General features: G+C 35.5%; 1 protein-coding gene across 2 annotated transcripts in view; it reads right to left on the minus strand.

Moving 5' to 3' along the window:
* The window catches only part of CEP83 (centrosomal protein 83), a 113,570-nt gene that overhangs the window by 63,820 nt on the left and 34,390 nt on the right, over nucleotides 1-15,360 (minus strand). For both annotated transcript variants that reach the window (XM_074325265.2, XM_019710315.3), the window contains exons 2-4: nucleotides 10,845-11,117; nucleotides 10,241-10,391; nucleotides 1,268-1,360 (exon numbers count right to left, since the gene is read on the minus strand). In XM_074325265.2, the coding sequence (XP_074181366.2) occupies nucleotides 1,268-1,360; nucleotides 10,241-10,391; nucleotides 10,845-11,017 (417 nt within the window). In that variant the 5' untranslated portion in view covers nucleotides 11,018-11,117. The remainder of the gene's footprint in view (nucleotides 1-1,267; nucleotides 1,361-10,240; nucleotides 10,392-10,844; nucleotides 11,118-15,360) is intronic.

Below are 15,360 nucleotides of genomic sequence, written 5' to 3' on the forward strand. Positions count from 1 at the left end.
GGACACTCTATTTCAACATATATCAGAAAATGAAGTAGCAAGGAAGACTCCTAAAATACTCAGGAACCTGTAAACCTTCAGCTGACATATTTCTCTTCTAAGCCAGTTTACAAACAAAGAAAATGGGTTTTTTTATTTTATTAGAGACATACTTTGTTTTGATATTTCAAAAATGGTTTTACTTCACTTGATCGCCTACCTTACTTAGGTCTAAGTGATTTTGTTTACATCCCCAAATTAAATCTACTCCCAAATCATAATGCTTTGGTTATCCATCAGAGGGATATTCAAAAGATGACCTGACCACGCCAGTAAGCCATTTATAAAACAAGATCCACAACTATTTTGTGTCAAGGCAGCATCACCAGACTATAGCTTTCCAGAGGGGTCCATTTTGAAGTAACCAATACTTATTTGTACGTATGGTCAAGGCCCAGAATATTTGTTAAATAATACACATAAAATGCCTAATATAGTACCTAATATACTTCATGTCTGTCATCTTTTCCTGTCCCCTTTTTTAAACATTTAGTCATATTATACCAAGATTTCATACGAGGAAACTGCTCACAATCTGAAGGAAAAAACTGTAACAGATTTTTACTTTTCTGAGGTTGCATGAAATTCATTCTTTTGTTCAACAAATACTGAGCACCTATTGTATGCTAGGAACTGTTCTAGGAACTTGGAATATAACAGTGAACAAAACAGATAAGGCTTCTCCTCTCATGCAACTTATATTCCTAGAGATGGTAAAAGAGATTATAAAAAATAAGCACAATATATATTAAATAGCATATCAGAAGTTAGGAAGTACTAGAGAAAAATAAAAAGCAAAGCAGGCTAAAGGGGGATCCAAAGGTCTAATCTAAGGAGAGATGGAAAAGGCAGGTTGCAATATTAATGGGGGCAGGGGTTGGACTAAGTACGCCTCGTTGAGGTGACATTTCAGCAAACACTTAAAAGAAATAAAGAAGTTGGCCAAGATGTATCTGGAGAAGCAACATATCAAGGCAAAAGCAACAGCTAGAGCAGACTCCTGAACTACAGCATTTCTGAGGTGCCAAAGAAACATCAAGGAGGCCAGTGTGGCTGGAGAAAAGGAAGTCAGAGGGATCCTGCAGTCTGATGCTGGGCAGACTCAAAGGCCACTACCGCCTGAGTAAGACGGGGAGCTATTGCAGGGCTTTGGGGAGGGGAACGATGCTTTTCATCAAGCTTTCCACGTGAAGATAAATGCATAGTTCATTCTGCATAAATTACTTACTTCATCCAGATTCCTAAAACGCTCTCTCATTGGAGTTTCTAATTCTTGTTGTATTTGGGCTTTCAATAATTCCAACTTTTGTGGAGTTAATACCTAATATGTAGAGAAACACAAACAATTCTAAATATTTAATCACAAATATTAAAACAAGAATTTGCAAAATTTCAAAGCCTTTCTATTTATGAAATGAAATGTAATTCATAGAAATTTCACAATATACCAAAGTTAACAGTAATCATTATATACATAGAACCATCTTTTGAAACAATACTTTAAGAATATCGATTTTAGGCTCTCTTCAGAAATGACAAAAATTCCATTAACATGAGGTAAAGACAGTCACTAATTATTGTTACTGTTAGGAATAACTACATTGGCAGCTAAGTATCATGTTGGATACAATGGCTATTAGCCTATTACCTAAGGCAAGCAAAATAAAGGGGTAATAATTTGGTATACCACGAAGAATTCAAAGACTTATTTTCAGTCAGAAAAAGCTGATAATTACTCTGATCTCCAAAACTAAATTAGGCTCCTTCCTGTTACACTATCTTATAAAACACATCTTTCAAGGAGTAATTAACTATTTTAGTAAGCTGAAGGGCACAGTCTTTATTTACCAAAGTGTTCCCAACACCTCGAACTACTGCCTGACACATAGGAACCACTCATTTATTATTTCTAGAATGAACAAATGCTGGTTGCAAGAAATCCGAGTTTGTATTAATATTAATTTCTAAACACTAAGAAAAAGGTTTAATTCATTCATTTATTCATCTATACTCTAAATATTCCAAACATTTTGCTGAATCAATGCCTACTATATATAAAGCATCGTGCAACATACCGTTATTGGCATAACACACTGTTCTTAATACCTTACATGCATTAACTTCTTTAATCCCTGCAACAATCCACAATGTAGCTACATTATCATCCCCTTCGTAAAGAAATTGAAGCATAAAAAGTCTGACTTTCTAAAGATTACAAAATTTCACAGGAAGCATATCTTTCCCCATAAGAAGCTCAAACGCTCACGTGAAAAAGAACTTATACTTACAAATAACTTAAAAAATGGGAAATATAGGCTTACCAGACAGCTAAAGACAAATAGAAAAGATATTTAGGATAGAAAGAATGGCACATCAAAGGAATGAGCAAACTAAAACTTAGGTAGAACCCAAAACCAAATAATGGATAAAATTTTAAATTCCCTGGAGAAAAATGATGCTTAAAAGTGAGCTAAAGGGCCACACTAAGCAAATAGAAGAAATTTAGAATCTGGGGTCCCTGTGCATTAATGCTGGTAGCAATCTGTAGATACTGTAACAACCAAATGCCAACTAGGAGAGCTGCACCCTGGCTGGGAACAAATGGGAAAGAGGTGGGTGCCACAAAGTGGAAGGTTCTGGTATACCAGGTTCAAACTCTTATAACTGACTCAGTATTCAATAGTATTTACTTTTTTTAAAGTTTTTTACTTAAAATGAATAAATATATTTGCATAAAGAAAACAATTCAAACAAAATAAAATACTAAAAAACTAAATCCTCTTCTCACTTACGTCATCCACTTTCCCTCTCAGAGCTACAACTGTTAATTTCCTATGCTTCTTCTTAACACAACCTATAGATACATAAGCATATATATATATCACTTTTAATTTTTACATAAAGAAAAGCATACTATACACATTTCTTTGTACCTTGCTCATTCATTGAGGGTTTTTAAGCTTAAAAATGGCACTACCATATATATTGTAGGAAGAAGCAAGATGGATCAAAAGCTTTGCTGGGAGAGAACTGGTGGCTGTGGAAGGAAAGGCAGTGAATGAATGGGGCTAGAGAAACGAGACAGAAAGCTCTTGGTAAAATCTGGTTTATGATGTTAAGAGTCTGGATGATGGATAGCATCAAGAGTCCAAACTGAGGAGAGGTGGTAATTAAAAGGAAAAGATCAATAGGCAAAACTTATTTGGGTCCTGTTTCAAACAAACCAACTTTAAAAATAAGCAACCAAAACTGAGGTAAATCTGAACAAAGATACACTATTAAGAAATAATATTCCTTAAGTACATTTAGGTATGATAATGCTATTGTGATAATGCTTTTAAGTAGGGATTGCCTTGTACATAATAGAGACAAATGTTACCAAACAGAAAGAGTTCGTCCACCCAGTGCTAGCAGAGCCAAACACTAAACACCAAGAATTGCAGTGGAGAAAGACTGGCTATTTTATTATGAATGGCACCGCCCAGAACAGGAAGCTAATGATCAAAGGCCCGAATGCCTTGATGGTTTCCAGACAAGGGGCTTTACAGAGCAAACATCACAAGTCACCATGAGTAGGGGTTTCGAGTCATGGTGATTGCTGATTGCTCAAGAGTGAGGTAAAGGCAGTAAATCATTGTTTGAGGTCTTGAGGTCGGCTTTGGTGTCCCTCAGTCTGGTTTCCTGAGGATGTGACCAGGGGTCATTCTGCTTTAGGGCTCAGGAACTGAAACACACCTCAGGCCATGATGTTATCTTTAGCTTAACAGAAACCCATACCTGTGACTCTTAGTCAAGGCCTGGCCATGGTTTCTGGCTGCCTCAGGGGGTTAATGACTGCTAAGGGAAAGGGCTAAGGCACTGAATAGAAAATATGTGTTAAATCAAATTATATATTGAATCAGGATCCTTGGTTTCAGTTGGTCATTCACTTTGTGGGCTGAAAATGTCTTAACAATGCACGTTACTAGGTTATCTTATGTGCAGGGGTAGAAACTATACATCCTGTGACTCTTACTCATTGTATGCTATTATCATGTATGCTCTCTTGGCTACTTACACCCCCCCCCCCCCAGTCTAATAGGCCCCAGGCTAAGCAATTTCTATGATGGTTAATAGGGTGCTACATGACTTCCTTCTTGTGGCTGCTAATCCAAAGTAGCATACAACCCCATTTTAAAGAAATTAATGATATTTTCTGTGGGGGGGGGGGGTGTCTTAATTCCTCGGCTTCATATATAATCAAATACTTAGGGTTGAAAGATGATTTGCTTCAAAATGATCCAGAGGGGTTGAGGGAGAGCTAGGGGTGGGATTGGGTGTATGTGGGATGTGGGGTGGGGGAAGAGTTTAGAAGATAAAGCAAGACTGGCTCACAGATGGTAATTATCGATGCTGGCTGATGAGTATGGGGGATGCACCACACCACATAAACTCTATCGTAAATTATCACTTAATGTCTTCAATAGGTTCTCGGAAACTGTGACTTCAAGCTAAACAACTTATAACAAAACCAATTTCACCACAGGCTAATTGATATAAACAAAAGTTAAGTTCCTATGGCATATTTCTGGTCACAAAAATATCATCAAACTTCTAAACAAAAACCCAAAACACGTCTAATATTAAACACTGAAATAAATGTGAGCTATACATATATTTCAGAAAGATGTATAAACACAAGTAAGATAATGATTTCCCAACCCACTTATTCCAGTTCAGGGTTGCAGATGACTGAAGCTTCTCCCAGCAGCTCAGGGAGCAAGGTAGAAACCCACCCTGGACAGGACGCTCTTCCATTGCAGGGCACACTCACACACACACCCACGCTCACTCAGACTGAGACCATTTAGACACACCAATTAACCTCACAGGTATATACATCTTGGGATGCGGGAGGAAATCAGAGTACTCAGAGAAAACCCACACAGACATGGGGAGAAGCTTCAAACTCCACGCAAACAATGGCTCCAACCAAGAATTGACTATTTTTCTCATCAACGTTAGAATGAAATGACATTATGAAATGGCATTATTCAAAGATCTTTTGTACTTCAGATTTCCATAATCAAAAGTTAACTTAAAATAAAAGTGCTTCCACTTCCAAGATATGGAATAATAGAGACTAGATTTACTCTTTTGCCTGAAACAAATAAAAGAATGGATAAAATCAAACAACAGTTTTCAAGACACTGGACATAATGACATGAAAAAGATGTTTGAAAGACAGAAAACAAAGAAAGTGAGCTTGAGAAAGCTTCCAATGTCTCATGGACTCCCTGACATGAGGAAAGTCCAGCATGGAACTGAGAATCCAGGAAGACTAGTGTGGCTAGAGTCACAAGACAGGGTAATATGAGGAGTGTGGCACAGAAAGAAAATTATGAAGATCTGCGAAAGATCCCTCTTGATTCATTTAGTAGAGTATTGACCATCTTCTCATGCATGTAAGGAAAATACCTAAGGCCAGGAAAAGAACTACCTGAAAGGATTAGAGGCATGACTACCCAGAGTTATACACAATTAAGAACATTTCACTGTCCCAAAAGCCAGACTGTAAAACCTCATTTCACAGAGAAATTGGTAGAGTACTCAGAAGGGTCCCAGCAGTGGGAAATAATTAGCACTACACTAAATACTAATCTGCTCCCATTTAGCAAGACCCAAGGAGAATATTTATCAGAACACAAAATATCTAGCACTCAGAAAAGTAAAATTTACAATGTCTGGCATCCAATAAAAACTTACCAGGCATGAAACGAGCAGGAAAATACTACCCACAAAAATAGGAAAAGAAAATCAACCAACCAAAACCAACCCAGAAAATGTTGGAATTAGCAGACATTGAGCTAGTTATTATAACTGAATTCTATATGCTTAAAAAGCTAGATAAAAGAATAAACATGTTAAGATAAGGAAGATATGAAAAAGAACAAAACTAGACTTGAAGATAAAAACTACAACTTCTGGGATGAAAAATACACTGTATAGACTTAATGGCAGATTAGACACTGCAGGAAAAAAGATCAACAAACTTGAAGACATGGCAACAGAAACTATCCAAAATGAAACAAAGAGACAAAAAAGATTCAAAATAAACAGAATATCAGTGGGCTATGGGAGAACTTTAATTGGCCTAACATTGGAATCCCCAAAGGAGATGAAAGAGGAGGAAAAAAAAAAGAAAAATTTTGAGATGCCAAAAAATTTTCTAAATTTGATAAAACTATAAACCCACAGACCCAAGAAGTCCAATTAATCCCAAGCATCAGAAAAATGAATAAAAGTGCAGAGGCCTGACAATCAAATTGCTCAAAATCAGCAATAAAGGGAAAATCTTAAGAGCAGCCAAGGGGGGAAAAGAAAGACACTGCATACACAGAACAAAGTTAAGGATGACAGCAAATTTTTATATGAAACACCGCACATGAGAAGACAGGAGAACAACATCTTTAAAGTATGGCGGGGGGGGGGGCGGGGGGGGGCGGGGGGGGGCTTATCCAGGTAGATTCAATATTCAGCAAAAATATTTTTTAAAAACTTTTTTTAGGTATATAAGACCTGAAAAAAATTTCTCATTAGTAGATCTGCACTATAAGATGTTAATAATGAATGTCCTTATGACAGATGGAACTAGGATCTATACAAAAGGAATAAAGAATGCTGAAATTGGTAACTACAAGGGAATCCTATGATCTATAAGGTCTCTAAAAAAAAGGATCTCCATTAGATTTTTTCTTTATTGTCTAAAAATCTTATTAAAAACAAGCACACATACAAGAAAGAAAACCCTATTTTCCCTCCTTACCCTCTCTTTCATAGCACACATACATCAGAGGCATAGACAGAATTAGAGGATTTTCCCCATGCCATTTTTGGAGGAAATTATGCTGTGTCTTAGACTTCTAATGGAACACTGCCACTACGTGTCTCAAAAGAAACTTACAAGAACGCTTCATCATCTAACAGTCTGTCTGTCACTACCTATATTAAATCTACAAAAAAAAATCTTTAACACTCCAACACTTGTCATATTAATATAAAATAGACCAATATTTTTCAAAGAATGTTTTAATGTTTTAATTTAAGAGGGCAAATATTGCTGTGCCAGATAGTCTTAACAAATTAATGACTGAACCTGAGTAATACATTTTGCTCTGAGCTTTCTAGCAGCTAAATGAAATAGTAAACATACTGGGTTATACAGTTTTCATTGCCTGGCACAAAGAAAACATAAATTTTTGGTAAATTAATTTAAAATTTTTATCAGAAATGTTTCAAATGACTCCCATATTTTTTTTGAAAAAGGTTTTGCTAACATAATAACAATAATAGCTAACATGTTCTAACCATTTACCACATCAAAGCACTATACTAACACTTTCTATGTGTCTCATTTTCATCTTTACAGTCATCCTCTGAGCCAGGCACTATTATTATTCTCATTCACTACAAGTACATGTGACCCAGAATTATGCTTCAAATGAATGTCTTTTACATCGTTTTTCTATAAAAGCCAAAGGATTATTAAATCTCAACTCAGAAAAGGTATTTTGCAGGTAGACAAGATAATACATGTATATTTTTAAAATGATCATCTTTCAGAAACCTTCACTGAAATATTTCTTGCTGATCTTACTCTGTTGAATTTACTGAACTTAACTACAATTTGTACAAATTGCAAACATCCATTAAGCAAATAGCTCAAGTACTTCAATATATGTATGGATATGCATAGATGTTTCTTTAGCTAATTTTTGCCAGATAAAGATCACATAGAAACCAGGCATGTTTATCTTGAAAAATAGAAATTGACCAGATAAGTTATATTTTTCAGCAAACATTTGGGGAACTATCATGTGGAGAAATGTAACAAAGTTATTTTGCATAGATCCAAGGAACAATACAAGAAACCAACAGGGAGACCACAGGGAGGACGATTTCATTGCTCCAGTCCAGAAAAGGAGATGGATCACTTTAAAAGTTCACCGGGTTCAGTCTCATAAAAGTTCACCGGGTTCTCCCCCATGGCAGCACTGAAGCAGAGAAGGATGACCCGGGTGTCACAGGTGCTCCAAAAAAGAACTGTTCTTTGGATAGTGTATTAGTTTCCTAGAGCTGCCATAACAAAAAAAGCACAACCCAGGTGGTTTACAACAAAAGAAATTTATTGTCTCACAGTTCTGGAGGCTAAAAGTCCAAAATCAAGGTGTCAATAGGGCCATGCTCCCTGTGAAGACTGTAGGGTGAGTCCTTCCTTGCCTTCGTCCAAGCCGCTGGTGGTGTCTGGCGAGCCTCGGCATTCCTCGGCAGCTGCAGCACTTCAATCTCTGCTTGTCACCACAGGACATTCTCCCTGTCCCCCACCCATGTGTTTGTCTCTGTGTCTCTTCCGCTTTTCTTATAAGGAACCAGTTATATTGGACTAAGGGCTCACCATACTTCACTGTGGCCTCGTCTTAACTAACTATGTCTGCAAAGACCCTATTTCCACACGAAGATCACATTCTGAAGTACTGGGAGTTAGAACTTCAACATATCTTTTTGGGGGACACAATTCAACTCGTAATAGACATGAAAGAGAACTAGATAATTATCAACTCTAAGACACTGAGGCTCTAGGTACGTATGAAACAAGAAGTGTGACATTATATAGTATGAACAGAACAATTCTCATTCATTCTATTTATTTGTGTCATTCATTCCACAAATATTTTCTAGGCACTGTCTTGAGTACCAGAGACACACTGAAAAGAAGTTCCTGCCCGCCTGGGGCCTGCATTCAAATAGAATAAAAAATAGCCATCACTTATGAGTACCTACTATGTGCCACATGATGTACTAAAAATATGTTACCTCATTGGTCATCACAACAACCCCTATTGAATAACAACTTTTATCCCCTTTACCATAAGAGAAAACTAAGGCATAGAAACATAGCTATTTGTTGAAGGTCATCATCTTCCTGGTAAACTGACCCTTTTTCTCGTCATCAAAATGTCCTTTTTATCTTTAGTGATACTCTGTCTTGAAGTCTATTTTATCTGATATTAATATAGCCACTCCAGTCTTCTTAAGCTTACTGTTCATGTGTGCTTGGTACAAACAAGCCTGTAGAGTTGCTACTCTCAAGAAACAGAGTAATTACATTTGCAAGGCCTGAAGAATACTTTCAATACCTTGGGTTCTAGTGCTCACAGATTCCATTCATACAGGCTTCTCAATCTTTGCAAAACAAATGAATGCAATTCTAAAAGCTTAAACTGCATTTCCCTCTGCAGTTTTTATTTTTTGTTTAAATGTCTCAAATATTCCTCAGAAGGAAACAGTAAGCACAGAGGAGGCTCCAACCCAAGCTTAGGGGTTGTGTTCCCAACAATGGATGATTTCAAGCAGATACTGAATGACAAACTTCTTCCAACACTGCTCTCCAAGAAATCCAGGAGATGGGTGATGTGCCATACTAGATCACTCGAAAGATGGCTTTTTACTTCATCAACTTATAACTCTGCTAGTAATAATGCCTTAATATTTGTACCAAACACTAGATAAGCAAAAATACACAGCTGGTACTATTTGGAGATTAAACGAATATAGGAAAATATCACTACTAATTTGAAATTTATAGTTAGTTTGGTGCAGAAGTTTAGCTTTGCTCTACTTCCTGGGAAAATTAAAAACTGTGAAAATTAACTAAAGAAACTGTGATCGGTACTTAAGTACCAATGATCTTTTGCTTTAGAGACTCCGTTTATCTTACACTGTACACATAAATTACGTGCATGTGTTATTTGTACAGTGTCTTTTAAGAAGCGCCTTAAAAATAACTATCAGTCTTTTTTAGCTTAATTTCCGTTACTATACTTAAAAGAAAAATAGTCAATCTTTCTTTAAAAAATATTCTTTAATTCTGAATTTTTATCAATTCAAACGGGACTTTCTCTCAATTGTTCTGAACAGTGAAATATTATTTAAATCAGAATAGGTAAGAGAATATAAGTTTACATAAAATAACAGTATCGTGGCTAAACCCTAGATGGTAGCGAACGTCCTAGAATATAAGAAAGAGAATTAACTTATACCAGCTGGAGATATAGCAAAATACTTATTAAGAATATAGAGAGAATTTACCAAATTTACCAAAATTACTTACTTCCACTAAACATCTGACTATTTTTATATTAACTCAAATATATTTTCTTACCTGCAGCTTCATTTCTTCTAAGTCTTTAGTTTTCGCTACTAATTCCTCTCTTAGCTCTTGAAGCAGCAGCTGCAGTTTTTCCTGGTTAGTTTGCTTTTCATTCAACAGGCGCTTGAGTTCGTTCTGTGACTTTATGTACTCATCTTGCAACCTGATTTTTTAAATTAGAAGAATTCAATTTTAAGCGTACCCTTTGCTTTCTAATTGCATTTCTTTACGTAGTCAACCAACACTGCAGAATAAGACCAAAATCATATATTCCATTAAAACTGCAAATATCTTTTCTTTAGAGTTTCATTTAATTATTAACACTGTAGTTTCAGAATGCAATTTTACTTTGAGGGGAAAAAACAAATTTAGCCACCCAGATACATTTAATTTCATATGTCTTGATACTTTCAAAACAAGACTCTTATAAATTCATAACCTACTTGATATCATGCTTAGTTTTTTTAAAAAAAAGAATTTTAAAGCAAAAAATTAGTGTATTAAAAGTTTTAAACGTATATACTGTGAAATAACAAAATAGTACTGTACATTCCAGAGCAAACATTCAAAAAAAGTTTTTAATCAAGCCCCTCACCTCCAAATGTAAGTAATTTACCTTGTGTGTTCAACTTTCAGAGTCTGATAATTCATTTTATGACGGGCACATCGTAACCTTTCATCAATTAACATATTTTGGAACTCAGAGTGAGAACCTGTCATCCCACTGTCTCCACCAGGAGGAAAACTGGTGGTAAAAGTGTCCATATTGGTAGGTGAGCTGACAACCATGTAAAAATAAATTCTGGTCTTCTTATTGTCTCAATTTTCTTTCCAAGGGTATTTTCCACTTCCTTCTTGCTGGGATAGAATCTGGGTGACCAATTTATACCTGCACAGAGAAATACACTTAATTAACAATCAGTGAACTTCCTCAAGTGTTATATATTTTTTATCACTTCTTATTATTCTCATCATTTCTATAATAAAATTCAATTTTCAGATTTTCAACTGTTCAAAAAACAAAATGCAAGAATAAAGCTGAATCATACCTTAACAAGATTGCTCTACGTCCACACAATTTCCGTGACCACAAAGTCACATCTTCAAGTATTAAACTAACTAGAAGTACTGACTTCCAGTTTAGGTACTCCTGTATTCACAAACCCCAGATGTTTCCTGAAGCAACTGGGGTAAACTTCATGGGTGGATCCTAGTACAAAATCCATGCCCCAAAATCAAGGGAAAAGCCATTCAGAACTTGGTAAATGGCTGGGGAGAATCATAGTCTTCACAAAGATGACCTTCAGCAAGTAACTATGTCTGTGATTAATGTTACACCAGCTCTTTTATTTGACACAAGGTGAACTGTACTCAGGGTGTAGACTCAGATGAGAAATTCGTCAATAAATAAATACAGACCACATCCTACATGTTACGTATGCACTGTGCTAAGAACAGGAAACTAAATCACATCACCTATCCCCAAAAGCACTGACCCAGGATTACGGAAGTAACTAAATGTCTGTTGTATCAAAAAGTAAAAAATGATCACACAATGTAATATATAAATGATGTATTACAGAATTGTACACTTGAAACTGATGTAATTTTACTAACAATTGTCACCCCAATAAATTTAATTTAAAAAATAAGATGTTTACCTATATTTGAAAGTACAAAAAAATGATGACACTGTGTTCTTAGTGTAAATAATTAAACATAAATATTTTAACAAAGTAATTCTGTCCCCTTTAACTTCATTAATCTTTTTCAAAACTATTATTCTCACATATTTTTTTCCTTAAAAGCCTGTCTCAGTCATGGGTTATCATGAATTACCTTTTCTTACTACAAGAAAGGGTCTTTAGCTCAAATTACTTAAATTAGTCTTACTTGAAATATATCACTTCTGATAAATTAATGTGATGTCTGCATATTACATTAGAAGATTTTTAAACTAAAATTGGGATTACTTTGGTTTCCTATAAAATTGTATTTTAATAGAGGGAGAAAAAGGCCTCCAAGGATACTTTCTACCTTACTATTATGCTAACTGTGCACAGGACTCCATCTGTCCAGACGCAGAGTGCACTGCTTGTAGCAGCTGCCACAACATCATTCTGTCAAGAGTATACATTTGCCATAGAATTAATGAACTGGATCATGAAATTGACGTGGAATTTTGATTCTGCTCTTTGATCCAAATTAATTTTTAAGAGATAAAAACATACAATAAACCTAGCTCATAGTTTCTAATAATACAACTACAAGGCATTATAGGGTTTAATTTTAATTAGCTAAAAGCTTAAACTACCTTAGAAAAATCCAAAGCTACCCTTTATTTCCACTACTAGGGAAAGAAAGATTTCCAAGCTAAAATGAACATTTTTTCTTCTTTTTTATTCCAGTTGAATTGACAGTAAAATAAACATCCTCACTGACTCCTACTTTAAAACGGGAGTCAAGTCCCCATGGAAATAAAATTCACTAAAACCTAAACATTTTTGTAAAATAAAGCTAAAATGATTTATCTCCTTCCCTATTATGAAATCTACTGGAAGTAGTTTTCAGAACTTCACTAATTTCAGGATATCCCTTTCTCAATCACCACCACCATTACTTCATGTCCAATTCTACAAGGTGTGATAAAAAATATGGTAAATGTTTGAATTTTAAAAAATATTACAGTAAAAGACACACTGCCATTAATCCCCCTCAAAACACTCCCCCTCACTTGTAACACACTTATCCCATCATTCTTGCCACTTTCTGAAGCAGTTCTGGAAGTCCTCTTTTGTGACTGTCTTTAGTTGTGCTGTTGTGGCTGCCTCGTTGTCCTGAATCATTTTGACTTTGGGGAAGAGCCAGAAGTCACATGGTGCCAGATCCGGCAAATAAAGTGGATGAGGACACACCATGTTTTTATTTGACAGAAATTACTGTACCAGAAGCGATGGGTGACACGGATCGTTGTCATGATGGAGGATGATTTACGGCACACTTTAAAACACACCTTCTCTCAACTGTACCTCATACTTGATTGACAGCACCAAACAAGTTGAAACTTGTCACACACTGTTATTAAGTGTCAACGCGCCACTTCCCATATTGAAGATCCCTGCCTTTCTGTTGGATGGCACTCCGCAGCAACAGTCACCTTATTTTGTGATCACACCTTGTATGTATTGCCATCCTGTATTTTCCCAAACCAGAAGGATTTCTCCTGTTCCAAGAGGATATTTACCATTTCATCACCTTCTTATATGTTAATTTTAGGGACTAAGAAAGCTGGACTCCCTATCACACATCGCCAATAGGTATCACACACAAAATACATGATATACTTCCTTTAACATACACACACAAAAAAATAACACTGTTAATCTGCACACGCACACACAAGAATTAATACTAACCTTCCTGGAAAGTTACCTGTATCAAAATGATAAATCTGCTTAACCACTGGCCCAATTTATTCTATGAAAATAGTTGGATGAATACCCCAAAATAATTATATTAGAATTTCCTCTGCAACAACGTCTTTAATTTAAAAAAAGAAGAATCAGAAATAACCTAAACTTCCATAAATAAAGGTACATTTATACTATGCATTAAAAAGGATAAGTTACATCTCTCCCAACTGCCCCCACAGAAAGATGAAGATTATGAATGACAGATAAACACACGTACATACTTACACATAGTCAAATAATATACACCAAGTTGACAATAATAGTAACTTCCGGAGAAATAATGGGGGGACTCCTCCATAGGACAACTTCTTCCTTTTACTTTAATCATTTTGTTAAATTTTCTTTTAAATAATTACAAAAAAATTTTCAGATGATATTCAAGTTGTGTTAAACCAAATTCATCATCCTTGCTTGCAATCTGCCTTTAACCTGATTTTCCAGCTTCTGGTATTGATACTAATGTTATGCTACCATTCATTCACACTTAACACTCAAAACCCTATCGTTCTCTCTCAACATCCCAGATAAAAACACCAAATACTCTTCTTTCAAATGCATTCCGTTCTCTCCATTCCTAATTAACCACAAAAAGTCAGGCTCTTATCACTTTATAACGACTTCATCATTAGAGCTTTTTGTTATTCCTGCTTCCAATATTTTCGCTCTGGTCTACCCCACAAAGCACTGCCAGATTAATATTCAACAATTTTGTTTTGACTTCTCACTCTTACTCTAAAGTTCGAGACAAAGTCAAAAGCTCCAGTATTTTAAAGCCCTACACTATCAGCCCCATTCTACCTTGTTTAGTCTCATTTCCTACCATCTACCAAAAATATCCTACTACAGTTATCCCCTGAACAAATCTGCACATCACGCCTTTGTTCATACAGCTTTTGTCTGGGTTTATGAATCCTACACCGATAAAAAATACTATGACACGGACTATAGTCACTAACTGTTCTCTACTTCTGTGCTGACTGGATATGAATGGGCTTAAACACAATAGTTAGATTAGATATTGGAAAGAACTTCTTGCCTCAGACTTAAGTTATGAGCCACTGGGTTACATCTGCCAATAGCTTATTTCAGAATTTTCTCCTTTAGAAATATTTAAGAATCACAAAAAACTATCTGCCTATTTGTGTGAGTCTTACCAAGGTCAGACTGAATTTCATATCTGTTTTTAAGTATTTTGCACATATAACATATTCAGTTCTCCAGTTTAGTAGTAATCACGTTATCGATAATAACCTTTGAAAATCTAGGTATGAGAGTCTTCCAAACAGATATCTAGTGTCATATGTCAAAGATAGAAAGGCCTCATAAAACACAATTCCTTCTCTGACCTTCAAAAGTGGTTCCACCATTCTATAGTCAAGGTTACAAAGAAAAAACTTCTATTTTTTATATTAATTCTATAAGGAGGCTTTTAGCTAAAAAGAGAAAACCCCAACTCAATTACCTTAACTCTATGGGAAAAAAAGAAGTATTATCTATCTCTTATACCAAGAAATATGAAGATAGTCTTCTATTTCAGGTAATAAAGGACTAGGTAATTTGGATCAAGCCTCCTGCTAAGAACAATAAAAGCTGGATACATTATAGGCTGCCTCTTAGGAATAAGAATAATTTAAAAGAAAGATACTAGACTAGGCCTCA

Source organism: Rhinolophus sinicus, chromosome 1 (genome assembly GCF_057876585.1).
Source record: "Rhinolophus sinicus isolate RSI-liver-muscle chromosome 1, RSI-T2T, whole genome shotgun sequence".
Taxonomy (NCBI): domain Eukaryota; kingdom Metazoa; phylum Chordata; class Mammalia; order Chiroptera; family Rhinolophidae; genus Rhinolophus; species Rhinolophus sinicus.